The sequence below is a fragment of the Carcharodon carcharias genome, chromosome 22 (assembly GCF_017639515.1).
Source record: "Carcharodon carcharias isolate sCarCar2 chromosome 22, sCarCar2.pri, whole genome shotgun sequence".
Taxonomy (NCBI): domain Eukaryota; kingdom Metazoa; phylum Chordata; class Chondrichthyes; order Lamniformes; family Lamnidae; genus Carcharodon; species Carcharodon carcharias.
Genome location: NC_054488.1, coordinates 24339446 through 24359858, shown reverse-complemented (window position 1 = coordinate 24359858; position 20413 = coordinate 24339446). Strand labels below are relative to the sequence as shown.

Here is a 20413-nt window from a genome sequence, read left to right as displayed (position 1 = left end):
CACTTCCAGGCAGTGCATTCCAGACTCAAAACGCTTGCTGTGTGAAAAAGCTTTATCTCACATCACATTTGCTACTTTTGCAAATCATTTTAAATCTGTGCCTGCTCGTTCTTGATCCTTTTACGAGCAGGAACAGTTTCTCCCTATCTACTTTATCCAGCCCCCTAATGATTTTGAACACCTCTATCAAATCTCCTCTTAGCCTTCTCCTCTCCAAGGAGTACAGCCCCAACCTCTTCAATCTGTCTGCATAACTGAAGTTTCTCATCTCTAGAACTACTCTTGTAAACCTCTTCTGCACTCTCTCCAATGTGTTCACATCCTTCCTATAGTGTGGCGCCCAAAACTGTGCACAATAATCCTGCTGAGGAGTATGGTATCCCAGGATACTGTATGCTTTATTAACTGCTCTCTCCACCTGTCCTGCCATCTTCAATGATCTATGCACATATACACACAGGCCTTTCTGCTCCTGTACCCCCTTCAAAGATTTACCCCTTGTTTTGTATTGTCTGTCCATGTTCTTTCTACCAAACTGTATCACCTCACACTCCTCCACATTGAACTTTATCTGGCACGTATCTGTCCACTCCACCAACTTATCCATGTCCTTTTGAAATTCTAGACTGTCATCCTCTCAATTTACAATGTTTCCAAGTTTTGTATCATCTGCAAACTTTGAAATTGTCCCCTGCACGCCAAGATCTAGATCATTAATATATATCAGGAAAAGCAAGGGTCCCAACACCGACCCCTGGGGAACTCCAATACAAACCTCCTCCAGCCTGAAAAATATCCAATGACCTTTACTCCCTATTTCCTATTACTGCGCCAATTTTATATCCACGTTGCTACTGTCCCTTTTATTCCATGAGCCATAACTTTTCTCACAAGTCTGTTGTGTGGCACTGTATCAAATGCCTTTTGAAAGTCCATGTGCACCAGATCAACAGCATTACCCTCATCAACCCTCTCTGTTAGATCTTCAAAAAACTCCAAGTTGTAATTGCTGGGATTATCCTTACAACCTTTTTTTGAACAAGGGTGTAAATTTTGCAATTCTCCAGTCCTCTGGCACCTCCCCTGAGTCTAGGGAAGACTGAAAGATTATGGTCAGTGCCCCTGCTGTTTCGTCTTTTGCTTCCTTCAATATCCTTGGATACACCTTGGACCACTCGGCATCAACCTAAGAAATGGAAATGACAGCGGCAAACTCTGTCCTGTCAATCCTGCAAAGTACTCCTTAGTGACATCTGGGGGCTAGTGCCAAAATTGGGAGAGCTGTCTCACAGACTGGTCAAGCAACAGCCTGACATCGTCATCCTCAGGGAATCATTCCTTATGGTCAACGTCCCCGACACCACCATTACCATCCCTGGGTATGTCCTGTCTCACTGGCAGGACAGACCCAGCAGAGGTGGTGGTACAGTGGTATACAGTTAGGAGGGAGTTGCCCTGGGAGTCCTCAACATCGACTCCAGACCCCATGAAGTCTCAGGTCAAACATGGGCAAGGAAACCTCCTGCTGATTACTATGTATTGCCCTCCCTCAGCTGATGAATTAGTGCTCCTACATGTTGAACACCACTTGGAGGAAGCATTAAAGGTGGCAAGGATGCAGAATGTACTCTGGGTGGGGAACTTCAAGTCTGACCACGACTGACCAAGCTGGCCGAGTCCTAAAGGACATAGATGCTAGACTGGGTCTGTGGCAGGTGGTGAGGGAACCAACAAGAGGGAAAAACATACTTGACCTCATCCTCACCAACCTGCCTGCCACAGATGCATCTATCCATGACAGTATCAGCAGGAGTGACCACCACACAGTCGTTGTGGAGACGAAGTCCCGTCTTCATATTGAGGATACCCTTCATCGTGTTGTGTCGTGTTTACCACCATGCTAAATGAGATAAATTTTGAACAGATCTAGCAACTCAAGACTGGGCATCCATGAGACGCTGTGGGCCATCAGCAGCAACACAACTGTACTCGAACACAATCTGTAACCTCATGGCCCAGCATATTTCCCACTCTACCATTACCATCAAGACAAGGTTCAACCCTGGTTCATTGAAGAGTGCAGGAGGGTATGCCAGGAGCAGCACCAGGCATACCTAAAAATGAGGTGTCGACCTGATGAAGCTATAACACAGGACTAATTGCATGCCAAACAGCATAAGCAGCAAGTGATAGACAGAACTAAGCGGTCCCACAACCAACGGATCAGATCTAAGCTCTGCAGTTCTGCCACATCCAGTCATGAATGATGGTGGACAGTTAAACAACTGACTGGAGGAGGAGGCTCCACAAATATCCCCATCCTCAATGATGAGGGAGCCCAGCACATCAGTGCAAAAGAAAAGGCTGAAGCATTTGCTACAATTTTCAGCCAGAAGTGCCAAGTGGATGATCCACCTTAGCCTCCTCCAACATCACAGATGCCAGTCTTTAGCCAATACAATTCACTCCACATGATATCAAGAAACAACTGAAGGCACTGGATAGTGCAAAGGCTCTGGACCTTGACAATATTTTGGCAATAGTACTGAAGACTTGTGCTCCAGAACTTGCCGCACCCCTAGCTAAGCTTTTCCAGTACAGTTACAACACTGGCATCTACTTGGCTATGTGGAAAATTGCCCAGGTATGTCCTGTACACAAAAAGCAGGACAAGTCTAACCCAGCCAATTACCGCCCCATCGGTCTACTCTCAAAAATCAGTAAAGTAATGGAAGGGGTCATCAACAATGCTATCAAGCAGCACTTGCTTAGCAATAACCTACTCACTGACGCCCAGTTTGGGTTCCGCCAGGGCCAGTCAGCTCCTGACCTCATTACAGCCATGGTTCAAACATGGACAAAAGAGCTAAACCCCTGAGGTAAGGTAAGAGTGACGGCCTTTGACATCAAGGTTTGACTGAGTGTGGCATCAAGGAGCCCTAGCAAAACTGGAGTCAATGGGAATCAGGGGGTAAACTCTCCGCTGGTTGGATTCATACCTAGCACAAAGGAAGATGGTTGTGGTTGTTGGAGGACAGTCAGCTCAGCTCCAAGACATCATTGCAGGGGTTTCTCAAGGTAGTGTCCTGGGCCCAGCCATATTCAGCTGCTTCATCAATGACCTTCCTTCCACCATAATGTCAGAAGTGTGGATGTTCGCTGATGTTTGCACAATGTTCAGCACAATTCGCGGCTCCTCAGATACTGAAGCAGTCCATGTCCGAATGCAGCAAGACCTGTACAAATGTCCAGGCTTGGACTGACAAGTGGCAAGTAACATCTGCACCACACAGTGCCAGACAATGATCATCTCCAACAAGAGAGAATCTAACCATCGCCCCTTGATGTTCAATGGCATTACCATCACTAAAGCCCCAACTATCAACATCCTGGGGGTTACCATTGACTAGAAACTGAACTGGACTAGCCATATAAATACTACGGCTACAAGAGCAGGTCAGAGGCTAAGAATCGTGCGACAAGTAACTTACCTCCTGACTCCCCAAAGCCTGTCCACCATCTACAAGGCACAAGTCAGGAGTGTGATGGAATACTCCCCACTCGCCTGGATGAGCGCAGCTCCCACAACATTCAAGAAGCTCAACACCATCTCGGACAAAGCAGCCCACTTGATTGGCACCATATCCTCAAACATTCACTCACTCCACCAACGAAGCACAGTAGCAGCAGTGTGTACCATCTACAAGATGCACTGCAGGAATTCACCAAGGCTCCTTAGACAGCCCCTTCCAAACCCATAACCACTACCATCTAGAAGGACAAGGGCAGCAGATAAATGGGAATGCTACCACCTGGAAGTACTGCTCCAAGTCACGCACCTTCCTGACTTGGAAATATATCGCCGTTCCTTCTCTGTCACTGGGTCAAAATCCTGGAAATCCCTTCCTAACAGCACTGTGGATGTACCTACACCAAATGGACTGCATCAGTTCAAGAAGGCAGCTCACCATCACCTTCTCAAGGGCAACTTGGGATGGGCAATAAATGCTGGCCCAGCCAGCGAAGCCCACATCCCGTGAATTAATTTAAAAAAAAAATCTGGACCTAGTGCCTTGTCAACTTTATGTACCGACAGTTTACCAAACACTTCCTCCTTATCAATTTTGAAATCTTCTAGTGACAGAGTTTCCTCCTGTGTATTTATGACCCTGATAGCATCTGCTTACTTGGTAAAGACAAAGTATTCATTTAATACTTCAGCCTTGCCCCCTGCCTCCATGTGTAAATCCTCTTTTTGGTGCCTAATTGGTCCTACTCCTTCTTTTACCACCCTCTTACTATTTGTGTGCTGATAGAAAACTTTGGTATTCCCCTTTATGTTGGCTACCAGTCTCATAACTCCTCTTTGCTTCTCTTATTTGCTTTTTCACCTCCCCTTTAAACCTTCTGTATTCCGCTTGGTACTGAATTGTATTTTCTACCTGACAATTGTCATAAGTGCACTTTTTCTTCTTTGTCTTAATTTCTATCTTTTTTTTCATCCAGGGGCCTTTGGATTCATTTGCCATGCCTTTCCCTTTTGAGGGAATATACCTTGACTATGCCTGAACCATTTCTTCTTTGAAGGTAGCCCATTGTTCAGCTACAGTTTTTCCTGCCAACCTTTGGTTCCGGTCTATCCAGCCCAGCTCTGTTCTTGCCCCATTGAACAAAGAACAAAGAAAAGTACAGCACAGGAACAGGCCCTTCGGCCCTCCAAGCCTACGCTGATCATATTGCCTGTCAAACTAAAACATTTTGCACTTCTGGGGTCCATATCCCTCTATTCCCATCCTATTCATGTATTTGTCAAGCTGCCTCTTAAACACCACTATCGTACCTGCTTCCACCACCTTCTCTGGCAGCGAATTCCAGACACTTACTACCCTCTGTGTAAAAAACTTGCCCCGCACATCTCCTCTAAAGTTTTCTCCTCTCACCTTAAATCTATGTCCCCTAGTAATTGACTCTTCCACCCTGGGAAAAAGCTTCTGACTATCTACTCTGTCCATGCCACACATAATTTTGTAAACTTCTATCAAGTTACCCCTCAATCTCCGTTGCTCTAGTGAGAACAATCCGAGTTTCTCCAACCTCTCCTCATAGCTAATAACCTCCAGACCAGACAGCATCCTGGTAAACCTCTTCTGCACCCTTTCCAATGCCTCCATATCCTTCTGCTAATGTGGCGACCAGAATTGTAAGCAATATTCCAAGTGTGGCCTAACCAAGATTCTATACAGCTGCAGCATGACTTCCCAGCTTTTTATACTCAATACCCCTGCCACCGAAGGCAAGCATGCCATATGCCTTCCTGACTACCTTATCCACCTGCGTTGCCACTTTCAGTGACATGTACACCCAGATCCCTCTGCCCGTCGATGCACTTAAGGGTTCTGCCATTTACTGTATAATTCCTACCTGTATTAGACCTTCCAAAGTCCATCTGCCATTTCTCCACCCAAGTCTCCAACCGATCTATATCCCGTTGTATCCTTTGACAATCCTCTTCACTATCTGCAACTCCTCCAATCTTAGTGTCGTCTGCAAACTTACCTATTAGCCCAGTTACATTTTCCTCCAAATCATTTATGTATACTACAAACAGCAAAGGTCCCAGCACTGATCCCTGCGGAACACCACTAGTCACAGCTCTCCATTCAGAAAAGCACCCTTCCACTGCTATCCTCTGTCTTTTATGACCAAGCCAATTTTGTATCCATCTTGCCAGCTCACCTCTGATCCCATGCAACTTTACCTTCTGTACCAGTCTGCTATGAGGGGCCTTGTCAAAGGCCTTACTGAAATCCATGTAGATAACATCCACTGCCCTTCCAGCGTCGAACATCTTTGTCACTTCCTCGAAAAACTCAGTCAAGTTAGTGAGACACGACCCCCCCTTCACGAAACCATGCTGCCTCTCACTAATACCCCCATTTGCTTCCAAATGATAGTAAATCCTGTCACGAAGAATCAGTGAGGATACAAATATTTCTGTCAAGGCCCCAGCAATCTCCTCACTTGCCTCCCTCAGTACTCTGGAGTAGATCCCATCTGGCCCTGGGGACTTATCCACCTTAATATTCTTCAATACGCCTAACACCTCTTTTTTGATCTCAACATGATCCAGGCTATCTACACATTCTTCCCTAGACAAATCACTAAGTCCTTCTCCTTGGTGAATACTGATGAGAAATACTCATTTAGTATCTCTCCCATTTCTTCTGGCTCCACACACAGATTCCCACCTCTATCCCTGAGTGGGCCTACCCTTTCCCTGGCTACCCTCTTGCTTTTTAATTATGTATAAAAGGCCTTGGGATTTTCCTTAATCTTGGTTGCCAATGACTTTTCATGACTCCTTTTAGCCCTCCTGACTCCTTGCTTAAGCTTCTTCCAACTTTCTTTATATTCTCCACAGGCTTCATCTGTTCCCAGCCTTCTAGCCCTTATGAATGCTTCCCTTTTCTTTTTGACTAATCTCACAATATCCAAGGTTCCTGAAACTTGCCATACTTATCCTTCATCCCTGTTGGCTCTCTCCCAATTAATTATTCTTACTCTGGATTGCACATTGTTCTTTTTGACCGTCATCCTAAACCTTATGATACAATGATCACTGCCTCCTAAATGTTCTCCCACTGATACTTGATCTACTTGGCCCCCTAATTTCCAAGAACCAGGTCCAACAGTGCCTCTCTTCTTGTTGGACTGGACACATACTGCTGAAGAAAATTCTCCTGAACACAATCTAGGAATGCTTGTCCCTCACTGCCCTTTACACTACCACTGTCCCAGTCTATATTCGGGTAATTAAAGTCTTCCATTATATTATTATAAGAATAATTATAATGTCTGCATCTCTCTAATTTCCCTCCAGATGTATTCCTTTATATCCTTCCCACTAGTTGGCAGTCTATAGACTACACTGAGCAATGTAATTGCACCCTTTTTGTCCCTTAGCTCTAGCCAAATTGATCCTGTCCTTGAACCCTCTGGGACATCCTCTTTCTCCAGCACTGCAATGCTCTCCTTAACCAATACTTGCCACCCTTTCTGCTTTTCTTTCTTTCCTCTGTTTTCTGAATACTTTGTACCCAGGAATATTTAACACCTAGTCCTGTCCTTCCTTGAGCCACCACATCATATTTCCACATGGCAATCTGCACTTGTAACACCCCAATCTTATTTACTATACTCCATGAATTCACAAACATGTACAGTAACCCTGATTTAGACTTCATGACTTTCTCCCTTACTCTGACTCCACCTATTAACTTACTATTCTCTGCATTAGTGCTATCTGCCTCTCCCAATATTTTGTGCACCCTGGCGTTCCTCACTAATATTTTCTCTTGGTTCCCACACCCCTAACGAGTTAGTTTAAAGCTCTCCTCAACAGCACCAGCAAAACGCCCCACAAGGAACTCAGTCCTGGCTCTGTTCAGATGCAATCCGTCCGGCTTGTACAGGTGCCATCTTCCCCAGAGCTTGTCCCAGGAATCTAAAGCCCTTCCTCCTGCACCATCTTTCCAGCCACACATTCATCTGCCTTATCCTCCTAATTTCTGTACTCACTTGTGAGTCGCACTGGGAGTAATCCGGAGATTATTACATTTGAGGTTCTGCTTGCTAATTTTTGACCTAACTCTCTAAATTCTGATTACAGGAACACATCCCCCTTCCTACCTAGATCATTGGCACCATTGTGGACCACGACCTCTGGCTGATCGCCCTCCGCCAGAAGAATTTCCTGCAGCTGCTCAGTGACATCATTGACCCTGGCACCAAGGAGACAACATACCATTCTGGAGTCAAGTCTGTTGGCTGCAGAAACACCTGTCTGTCCCCCTAACTAAAGAATCTTCTATCATTATTGCTCTTCCTTTCTTCTTCCCTCCTGAAGCTGAGCCGCTCATGGTGCCACAAAGTTGGCTCTGACTGCACTCCTCTGAGGAATTAATGCCCTCACTAGTATCCAAAATAGAAAACTGATTTGTGAGCGGGACCTGAGAGCACTCCTGTACTACCTGCCCAATTCTCTTGGACTGCCTGGCAGTCACCCATTCATTTTCTGCCTCCGGGCTCCTAAGCTGCGGTGTGACCACCTCTCTGAGCATGCTATCCATGTAGCTCTCAGCCTCGCGGATGTGCCACACTGACTCCAGTTGCCATTTGAGCTCTGAAACCCAGTGCTCAAGGTTTTGCAGCTGGCAGGACTTTCTGCACATGTGGTCATCTAGGACACCGGTAGCATCCATGACTTGCCACATATTGCAGGCCACACATTCCACTCAACCAAGCTGCCCTGCCATGTCTTAACTTTATTTTACTTTGGTTTATTTATCTTACTTTATTATTACTGGCCCTGATTTTCCCTTATTCCTGGTGTTTCTCACTTAAATCCAAGTGTAGCTACTTTAAAAAAAAACACTCTTTCTAATTTACAGCAATTTAAAGACAGTCCCTAATAGCAGTTTCTTACCAACCAATGAGCTTAGTTTTCCTGTGATGTCACTATTTGCTTTTTCTCACTCTCCTTTCAAACTCAGCACGAGCCGGTTCTGAGCAGCTGACTGGGACCAGCTGATTGGGACCGCCACCTCTCTGGCTGCCAGGTAAGTGGAGACCTTCAAACCTTGGTCCTGATTTATTTCTCTCGCCCTGGGTTGCTTCATCACAGGTCCCGCCACCTCTCCGACTCCCAGGTAAGTGACATAGACCTCAAGCCTCAGTCCCGATTTGTATTCTCTCGCTCTGGGTTACTTCTTTGCAGGCCCTGCCGCCTCTTCGACTCCCAGGTAAGTGTAGGCCTCAAGTCTCAGTCCATGTTTGTATTCTCTTGTTGCAGATTGCTTCCTCACAGGTCCGTTGCCTCTCTGGCTCCCAGGTAAGTGGGATTTGGTGAGTATAAATATGCAAGGGTGTTGTTTGACTGGTCTCTTCCAATTTTGACACATGTCCCCAGATGTTAATAAGGAGGACTTTGCAAGGTCAACTGTGTAGGGTGTCCCTTGTAGAGTCATGAGGACTCGAAACGTCAACTCTTTTCTTCTCCGCCGATGCTGCCAGACCTGTTGAGTTTTTCCAGGTAATTCTGTTTTTGTTCAGGGTGTCCCTTTGTTGTTTCTGGTGCTTAGATCGATGTCAGGTGGTTGTCCAATTTTATTCTTTTTCAACTTTGCTGTCGCGGTTTGATACAACTGAGTGGCTTGTTAGTCCATTTCTGAGGGGCAGTTAAAAGTCAACCACTGTGCTCTGGATCTGGGTTCACTTGTAGGGCAGACTGGGTAACAACAGTAGATTTCATTCCCTAAAGGGCATTAGTGAACCAGATGGGTTTTTACAACAATCTGGTAGTTTCGGTAGCTGCCGTGGTGGAATTTGAGCTCATGCCTCCGGTGCTTTAGCTCTCTGGATTGCTGATCCAGTAACATTATCAGTATGCTACCATTCCCATATACCAGATAAGAACTGTGGGAGACTCTCGTTAAAGGTAGAGTCAAAAGAATTAGTAAGAGCTTTATTCATTCACTGCCTCTGAGGCAGAGGACGTTAAGGGACCTGTTTGCTGAGAGGAAGTGGACATCATGCTTCATTGACCTGAACAAAATGTAAGGCAGCGGGCATGGATGGTAATCCGGAATTCTGAAGAGTTCCTCTTGCAGAGGGGGATGTGCAAACAGTAGTGGAGACATTTGGAAACCAGCTATTTTCAGTGTTTGAGGGATTTAAAGTGAGAGGGGGGTAGGTTGAAGATTAAACACAACAGATTTAGGATGAAGAGCATGATAAACCTTCTAACACTGAGGGTTGTGAGGCTGTGGAATACCCTATGAAAGTTAGTGATTGAAACTGAGACCATGTTAACATTTAACAGTAGATTAGATAGGTGGTTGAGATCCTGTGTGCTTGTTCTGTCCAATTTGATATTGTTATTGTAGGATGTGAGGCTGCCATACAGGATTCTGTCTTCAGGGAGTGTCTGAAGGGATCAGACTTCCCATTGTCCTTCAATATCTCTGTAATCTTCTCCAATCCTCCAAGATCTCTGCGTTCCTTTAGTTCTGGCCTCCTGTACATCCTGATTTCCTTTGCCCCACCGGTGATGGATGTGTCTTTTATTGTATAGGTTTTAAACTCTTGAACTGACATCCTTAATCTCTCTGCCTCTCTAATTCTCTTCTCTTTAGGTTACATAGAGTATACAGCACAGAAACAGTCTATCCAGCCCATGCTGGGATTTATGTTCCTTTTGAGCCTCCTCCCACCTTTTCTCAGCTATATTTATCATCGTAACCCTCTATTCTCCCTCATATGCTAGTCTAACTTCCCCTTAAATGCACCTATACTATTTGCTTCAACCACTCCCTGTGACAGAGAGTTCCACATTCTCAGCATTCTTTGGGTAAAGAGTTTCTTAATTATCTTATGTTGATGGCCACTGGTTATGCTCTTCACCACAAGAGGAAATGTTCTTTCTATTAAAACCATTCATAATTTAGAAGACCTTTATTAGGCTATCCTTCAGTTGCTCCTTAAATAACTATACCTTTTATCACAAGCTTTTTGTCATCTGTACTAATGGATCAATCTTAGGCTTGGGAATATAGAGTTAATTGTCCAATTGGATGATCCTAATGTGAAGCCTCATGGCCTCGTTTCTTGGGGGGCACGGGACGGTGTTGTAATGGGAAAATTGCTCATGCATTGCCTATGGTTTACTGACAATTAACTTTAATCCCTTTCACTTTGGATACCCATGAGGGGCCCATGATGGATGCTTAGTTTTAGTCAAAAAGGAACTGCAGTGGTGAGGCACTGAGGAAATAGTTCCTGTAGCTGGTAGGTGCTGAGGAGAGAGAATTCAGCTCTTGGGAAGTTAGTGGTGCATTGCACCAACCATTCAGTGACCTCTAGGAATGAGATTGCTAATTCAATGTCAATTAATAACAAGTTGTGCTCAGTTGTCCACTGTAACTGGCTGAATCTGCTCAAGATCATTGTATATGACACCCTTGCAGTCAACAGACAGAGGGGGACCCTCCATTCCATTGCTCTAGACCCCAGGAGTGAAAGGGCTGTGCTTCAATCCATTGGAACATCATGTTTCTCATCTGAATTATCAAGCATAGAAATTGATGAGCAGTTCCTACCTGGTGATATTACGGCGCGTGTGGAAGCAATCTTTCGAGTGAAACCACAATAAGTAGGTCTAGAAATATTAAAAGATAAGTAGAAATTATTCTCTACTAAGCTTCAGTCATTGTTCTTAAATATGCTACATTCTTCCTCAGTTGCTGATGTTCTGCCTTAATCTTTATGTGGCTTTTTGTAATCAGAATGAAGGAAGTTTTAATTTCCTTCCATCTGTGTGCAGATTGGAATGCAGAAGCAATGGAGATAAATCCAGTTTTCCTGTGACTACCCTGGAAAATGTGGCTTACCTTTCTCACCTCTGATTTAGCAATGTCTCTATGCTGGGTTACATGAGTTCAGCTATTGAGGTTTGTTGTTGTAGTTCCTAGTGTTCTGGCTTAGAGGAAAGCAGATAATGTTTCCCAGTCCTGATTCCTGTCTGACCTCCCACTGGAATGTGTACATATGGAGATTGGCTGAGGATAACATCAGATCGCTATGGTAACCACCAAGTCCTGATTTCAGAATTTGCAGATGGCACCAAATTAGAGGGATACAGAGGAGCATCACAGCAAAATAAAGGAAGACATTAATAAACTTGCAAAATGGGCATGTAATTGGCTAATCAACTTCAACATAGATAAATGTGAAGTAGTATATTTTGGTAGGAAGAATAGAAGGAGACTACTTACAAAGTAAGTGGCTAAACATGGTAGATGAATAGAGGAACCTGGGGGTATAGAAGCATATATCACTAAAAGCAGCAATGCAGGTTTATAAGAACATGAAAGAAACCTTAATTTATTGAGGGATAGAGTTGAAAACCAGAGAAGTTCTGTTAAGCTATGTATAGGACCTTGATTAGGTCACACTCGGGAGCACTGTGAAGAGTTCAGGTCTCTACATTATAAAATGGACATAGAGGCACTGGGGAAGGTACAAAAAAATTACTAGAATGATAGCAGAACTGAGAGGTTATACACAACGAGAAAGATTGAACAGGCTGGGGCTGTTCACATTAGCAAAGAGAAGGCTGAGGGGTGACCTGATAGAGATCTTTAAAATTAAGATGGGTTTAGTAAGGTAGAGAAGATGTTTCCACCTGTGGGAGAGACCAGAAATGGGGGCTATAAATAGACTATAGTTACTAATAAATCGTTACTGCCATAGGGAGTGGTCGACATGAAAAGCATTTAAGGTGAAGGTAAAGAAGCACATAAGGGAGAAAGGAATGGAAGGATATGTTGATGGGGCTGGATGATGGTGGAGGAGATGTGTGCAGAATATCAACAGTGGAATGGGTTAGTTGGGCTGAATTGCCTGTTTCCGTGTTGCAAATACTATTATGCTCCTGGATCAGGCCCCCAAATTCTGGTACAATCCCGGAAGAGACCCCAAAGTTTAATTACGATCCAGTTTTGTTGAAGTAGACTTTAACAGCTACTCACTAAGAGAATAAAGCCACACGATTTCACAGTTTTAAACAAACAAGAAATTTATGAAAAAAAAGTCAGTAAAACAAACAGCCAACACTAACTATCTTATACTCTGAAATCTAGAATTGACATGTGGCAAACATTAATTAACAAGAAAACTCTGGTCGAACACACCACAAACTGCATATTAAATGACAGACACAACCAAGACAGATCCCAGGAGTTTCTCAGCAACTCACCCAGGTGTCAGTCATCCCTGAGTCACAATTTTTTTAAAGACTTGGTGGGTGGGGGGTGGGGGGCGTGGGTTGGAATTTTCCATGTCCGCTGGCATCGGGTGTGCTCAGTGATGTGAGCAAACAACATGGCGATAAGGCCAAAAATTGGTTCCATGACATCGTGAAACCAGTTTGCAATTCTCTGCTCTGCCTGTCAATGACAGGCCGCCTTTCCCACTGTCGGATGGCAGGAACCCCATTGTAATACATCTGCGTATAAGTCTATCCCACTGGAATCATCCCCCCATGCTGGGTCATCCGAGCATGTGTTTCACAGCAGCATATATAAGGTGGAGACAACATGCTGTGAGGAGATTAGCATAGATCCTCACAATGCATCTGTGAACGTTTGACTCCAGTCTGGTTTATAGCAGCGTGCATATCCTCTGCTATAAGGCTCCTGTCATGGAGATGCAATGGAGGCTGTAATCACTTGATTCCAGGAGGAAGATGATGACATGCAGTGAGGACACTCCATAGATCTTAACGTTGCCTCTGTGAATATCTGACTCTTGTCTGGCTGAGGGCAGTATGCTTGCAGTCTGTGATCAGGGTTGTATCATGGAGACGCAGCTGTGAAACTTTAAATGCAGCTGATCCTGTCAGCCTTCAGCACCTGACTCCTTTAGGAGTACAGCGTCACTGGTCACAGATGCTGATGAGATGCAGGTCAGCCCCACCTTAAAGTGCTGAAAACACACACAGAGAATGAGAGATCTCTGTGACTCCTGCCCACGACATTCTGGCAGCAATAACAAGCACCATTGAGGTGCAGGCACCTGTGTCCAGGGAGTGTAAGGCCAGACCATCACTTTGATCTGAAGGCTTCACAAAGTACAGGGAAGAGGCCCTGGACTGAGGTAGCCCCCTGAGTGCTGAAGACCTGGGAAGTCCCTGCCACTGCCTGCTGTGGATCAGAGCATGCAATGTTCTCACCAGATTGTGACACCAAGGCTACTCTAAAGCTAGGTCCCACCGAGGTCTGTGTGTCAGCGTTGGTGGATAGTGTGGGTGAGCGCTGTGCTGGGTCTTCAGTGAGGGTGCCTTCAGATTCCTCTTCAAGGGTTTCTTCGGGGCTTGATTGGAGGCCCTGGCTCGTGGACTCTTGTCGGCTGTTTCCCAAATGTGTCTGCAAAAGCAAGGAGAGATAATTAGTGCATGGCAATGGTCTGTGAAACAGGACACATTGCTCATGGCATGGTTGTTTGATGGATGTTGCACTGTTGGTTCCTCACTTGGTAGCGCACCACCGACCTCACCGTCAGCACAGGAATTGTCCAGATCCTCGCCGGCCAGCTAGATGGCTCTAATTTCAAAGTTCGTGAGGACCTTGATTTCAGGCATTCCTCCACAAGTCTATGACCTCTCCACCTTGTTGTGTTGCAGCTTGTCCTGCAGGAATAGAGATGGAGAGAGTGTAAGCAGGACGCCTGCCAGGCCAAATGATAAGTATGCCTGGTATGTGTGGGTGGCAAGTGGCCCCACAGACTGGATGAGGACAATGAAGGTGTGTGTGAGAGAGTGAATGGTGATGTCCCTTGAACTGGCAGTGAGTGAGATCCCTGTGGATGTGTGATTCATTTGTGAGTTGAGAGTGATGAAAAAAGTGACTTACCCTGGTGGAACAGAGAAGATCACTCATCCTTTTGCAGCACTGCCCTTTTTTGTAGGGTGTTGGCACTGACCACTACTGCCACCGCCTCTCATGCTGGATTAGTGATGTTGCTGCCCATCTGGTGGCCAGAATGGAGGTACAGACATCATGGTAGGCCTCTACTGTGTCCAAACGGTGCTTGAGGGACACGTCATTAAACTCAGGGGCTGCAGTCTTCTTGCCTTTCGGGTCCGAGTTTACTTTGCAGCAGCCGTGGACTGGAAGCATTGAGATGTGCACATGGCTGCACTTTAAATATGGCACCCGGCATGATGAAGCGGTGAGGTGATGGCGTGGCGGGTGAAAGAGAGCCCGCCCACCATCGAAATGACATGTTTCCCAGGAATGCATAATTAATGAGGCATGATTGGGACAATACAGCGTGAAAAGCTGTCATTGCGGCCAACGGGTAAAATGCCCTTTTTTCCCCCTGCTACTGCACTTCTTGCAAATCTGGGAGGATTCTGCCCCCTGCCTTCCATTGAAGGGATTTTAACTCCTTTCCTTCAAAGAGCTAGTCTGATCCCTAGATGATAGCAACTCTACACTCCGAGTTCCACAGGTACAGTCTTAACCCAAAAGGCACACTATTCCAGATCTCACCCAAATCTGTTCACAAGTCCAGCATTCTTGGTCTTCTTTTCCAGCTGAGCTGACCTCCTACCGAGATCTTGCACCCCCACCCCACCCACCGTGTTGGTCAGGCTACATTCCAATGTCTAAACACAGGCATGCTTCTGACAACACAGGCTGCTAGGCTTCCTGGTGCCCAACTCTGAGCAGTGCTGATCTACTAATGGGGGCCCAGCCCCTCAGCAGCATAACTAACGGCAGCACTGCAACAACATGGAGCCTACCTCCCAAAGAGCCGGTGTTCACTCTGCCCCTTGAACTCATCTGTGTGACCTGTTGATATCTCCCAAAAGGGTTCTGCCCCTGTTCCTAGGCAGAATTGAATATTTCAACCCTTGGTACGTCCTGTACCTTGAATTTTACAATCTCCAATCAACCAGTCACCTTCCGCAGGTGCTACCGTACAACAGCACAAAGGTTTCTAAAAAATCTCCCCAAAATGATTCCCTCGCAATATTTTAATATTTTGTAATCAATATCCTGTTGACACTCACTAGTTGGGGTCACATCTTAGCAGTGGCCTGCTGGACAATATTGTGGGACATCGTGAGTGCTAAACTTCAACATGAGGCAGCAACTTCCAAAGAGGAGATGGTGGGAAAAGGGTAGTTTAGAGTTTTTCCATTTGATACAGCATAAAATTTTTTTGACATATTCACACACGCATTGGGTCAAAATGTCTCAGTTGGTGAATTGTTACCACACTTGTCTTGTGCATAAATACAGGAAAAATTACTGTCACCATAATCAACTGGAATCTTGGAGCAGTGTGCTGTTCAGGGGAGTGAATTTGTATGATTCTCACATCTGCCAACCATTCTAATCAATCAATCCATTAACCAAAAAACCAACAAATCCAAGCAACCAAAAAAACCAACCAATCCAGTCAACCAATCCATTAACCAAAAAAACCAACCAATCTATTCAATCAATCCATTAACCAAAAACCAATCAATCCAATCTATCAAACCATTAACCAAAAATCAACCAATCCAAACTATCAATCCATTAACCAAAAATCAACCAATCCAATCTATCAATCCATTAACCAAAAACCAACCAATCTATTAACAAAAAGCCCACCAATCCAATCTATCAATCCATTAACCAAACACCAACCATTCTAATCAATCTATCCATTAAGCAAAAACCAACAAATCCAAACAACCAACCATTAACCAAAAATCAACCAATCCAGTCAATCAACCAATTAACCAAAAACCCACCAATCCAATCAATCTACCCATTATCCAAAAAACAAGCAACCATTACCCAAAAAAACAACCATTCCAATCAACCAATCCATTAACCAAAAACCAACCATTCTAATCAATCAATCCATTAATCAAAAACCAACCAATCCAATCAAATAATCCATTAACCAAAAACCAACCATTCTAATCAATCAATCCATTAACCAAAAACCAACCAATCCAATCAAATAATCCATTAACTAAAAATCAACCATTCTAATCAATCAATCCATTAACCAAAAACCAACCAATCCAATCAAATAATCCATTAATTAAAAACCAACCAATCTAATCAACCAATCCATGAACCAAAAGCCAACCAATCCAATCTATCAATCCATTAACCAAAAACCAAATAATCCATTAATTAAAAACCAACCATTCTAATCAATCAATCCATTAAATCAAAAACCAACCAATCCAATTAATCCATTAACTAAAAGCCAACCAATCCAAACTATCAATACATTAACCAAAAACCAGCCATTCTAATCTATCAATCCATTAACCAAAAACCAACCATTCTAATCAATCCATCCATTAAGCAAAAGCCAACCAAAAACCAACCAATCCAGTCAATCAATCCATTAACCAAAAACATGCCAATCCAGTCAATCAATCCATTAACCAAAAACACGCCAATCCAATCAATCAACCCATTATCCAAAAAACAATCAATCCATTAACCAAAAAACCCCATTCCAATCAACTAGTTCATTAACCAAAAACCAACCATTCTAATCAATGAATCCATTAACCAAAAACCAACCAATCCAATCAAACAATCCATTAACTAAACACCAACCAATCCAATTAATCCATTAACTAAAAGCCAACCAATCCAATCTATCAATCCATTAATCAAAAACCAACCAATCCAATCTATCAATCCATTAACCAGAAACCAACCAATCCAATCATTCGATCCATTAACCAGAAACCAACCAATCCAATCATTCGATCCATTAACCAAAAACCAACCAATCCAATCTATCAATCCATTAACCAAAAACCACCCAATCCAATCTACCGATCCATTAAACCAAAAAACAATCAATCTAATCAATCTAGCCATTAAATCAAAAACCAACCAATCCTATCAATCAAACCATTATCCAAAAACAATCGATCCATTAACCAAAACCAACCAATGTAATCAATCAATCCATTAAGCAAAAACCAACCAATCCATACAACCAATCCATTAACCAAAAAACCAACCAATCCAATCAACTAATCCATCAACCAAAAACCAACCAATTCAATCAACCAATCCATTAACTAAAAGCCAACCAATTCAATCAATTAATCAAAAACCAACCATTCTAATCTATCAATCCATTAACTAAAAGCCAACCAATCCAGTCAATCAATCTATTAACCAAAAACCCACCAATCCAATCAGTCAACCCAATAGCCAAAAAACAACCAATCCATTAACCAAAAAACAACCAATTTAATCAACCAATCCATTAACTAAAAGCCAACCAATTTAGTCAATTAATCAAAAACCAACCATTCTAATCTATCAATCCATTAACTAAAAGCCAACCAATCCAGTCAATCTATTAACCAAAAACCCACCAATCCGATCAATCAACCCATTATCCAAAAAACAAGCAATCCATTAACCAAAAAAACAACCAATCCAATCTATCAATCCATTAGCCAAAAATGAACCATTCTAATCTAGCAATCCATTAACTAAAAACCAACCATTCCAATCAATCAACCTATTATCCAAAAAACAACCAATCCATTAACCAAAAAAACAAACATTCCAATCAATCAATCCATTAAATCAAAACCAACCAATCCAATTAATCAATCCATTAACTAAAAGCCAACCATTCCAAACTATCAATCCATTAACCAAAAACCAACCATTCTAATCTATCAATCCATTAACTAAAAGCCAACCAATCCAGTCAATCAATCTATTAACCAAAAACCCACCAATCCAATCAATCAACCCAATATCCAAAAAACAAGCAATCCATTAACCAAACAAACAACCATTCCAATCAACCAATCCATTAACCAAAAACCAACCAATCCAGTTGAACAATCCATTAACTAAAAGCCAACCAATCCAACCTATCAACCCATTCACCAAACACCAACCATTCTAATCTTATCAATCCATTAACCAGAAACCAACCAATCCAATTTATCGACCCATTAACCAAAATCCAACTAATCCAATCTATAAATCCATTAACCAAAAACCAACAATTCCAATCAACCAATCCATTAACCAAAAACCAACCAATCCAATCTATCATTCCATTAATGAAAAACCAACCAATTGAATCTATCAACCATTAACCAAAAACCAACCTATCCAATCTATCAATCAATTAAACCAAAAACCAACCTATCCAAAGCCAGACAAAGCTGCCCGCTTAATCGGCACACCATCCAGCACCTTAAACATTCACTCTCTCCACCTCTGGCGCACCATGGCAACAGTGTGTACCATCTACAAAATGCACTTCAACTCGTCAAGCCTCCTTTGACAGCACCTTACAGACCTCTCGAAGAAGGGCAGCAGATGCATGGGAACAGCATGGCCTGAAAGTTCCTCTCCAAGCCACACACCATCCTGATTTGGAATTATCTTGCTGTCCGTTGACCGGAGCTCCCTTCCTAACAGCACTGTGGGTGTGCCTACACCACATAGGCTGTAGTGGTTTAAGAAGGCGGATTATCACCACATTCTCAAGGGCAAGTAAGGATGTGCAACAAATGTTGCCTTTGCCAGTGCCGCTTATATCCCAGGAAAGAATATTAAAAAAAAATTTAATCCATCTAACCAAACACTGACATTTCCTATCAGTTCATCCAATCAAACACTAACCATCATCAATTCAATCACTAAACAATGCATTTGCTTTATACAAAGTAGTGTCGCAGTTTCTAATTAAAATGTATGTGCATGATTACAAAAGTATCCTTTGACAAATGAGAAAAGGATTTGACTCTGCATGGTTAACATATCACAGGAAAGTTATTCTGTGAGCTGTAAGCAATGGTTGAATTCTCCAACACTCAATTGAAATGATAAGAGGCTTACCTGTGCACTGATGAAGATCGCTTCCACAATGGAATAAACTGCCTTCACAGTTCCGCCACCGTTGCTGTATTGAAAGAAGTATCCGGTCTTGAAAACATCAAGCACGACACTACAGATTCCAAACAGCAACACTGCCCCTGAAATCAGAGCAAAAACACAACTGATTTCTGTAGTGTCAGCAGGGAGAATAGCCAGACATACCATAACTGTGGCTACATCAATGAAGCCCCAACAACAATATTAGGAAGAAAGAAACTTTTATTTATAATGTGACTTTCACACCCTCAGGACATTCCAAAGACTTTACAGCCAAGGAATTATTTTTTAAAGTGTAGTTACAGTAGGAAACACAGCAGCTGTTTGCACACAACTAGATTGTAAAAACAGCAATAATGAGCAGTTAATCTGGTTTAGTGATGTTGATTGATAAATATTAGCCAGGACACTGGGGAAAACTCATCCTGCTCTTCTTGGAATCGTGCCATGGGATCTTTTGCGTTAACTTGCTTCCTGCGTCCTAACTCGCAGTAAGTCCTGTTCACCCACCTCACCAAATCTAAGACCGCCTACTTCCACCTTGGTGACTTTCACTGACTCCACCCTCGCTGCAGCTCAGCTGCTGCTGGAACCCTCATCCAAGCCCTTGTTACCTGTAGACTTGACTATTCCAATACATTCATGTGCTTCTTCTATCTTGCATCCTACATAAACTTGAGCTCATCCAAAACCATGTAGAGTCAAATCCTTGGCACAGTGCAGTAATTCCCAATCTCCTATCACCCCTGTGCTCCCGGTCAAGCAATGTCTTCATGTTAAAATTCTGATCCTTGTTTTCAAATCCCTCCAATGGCTGGGTTCCTGCAAGGACCCACCAAGGTCTCTGCGCTCCTCCAATTCTCGCCTCTTGCATATCCCATATTTTAATTGTTTCATCATTGTCAGCT

General features: G+C 43.4%; 1 protein-coding gene across 1 annotated transcript in view; it reads right to left on the bottom strand.

Annotated features, from left to right (window-relative positions):
• The window catches only part of LOC121293778 (proton channel OTOP3-like), a 42415-nt gene that overhangs the window by 17039 nt on the left and 4963 nt on the right, over window positions 1–20413 (bottom strand). Inside the window, exons 3-4 of the mRNA XM_041217095.1 lie at window positions 19470–19606; window positions 11157–11215 (exon numbers count right to left, since the gene is read on the bottom strand). Coding sequence (XP_041073029.1) covers window positions 11157–11215; window positions 19470–19606 — 196 coding nt within the window. The remainder of the gene's footprint in view (window positions 1–11156; window positions 11216–19469; window positions 19607–20413) is intronic.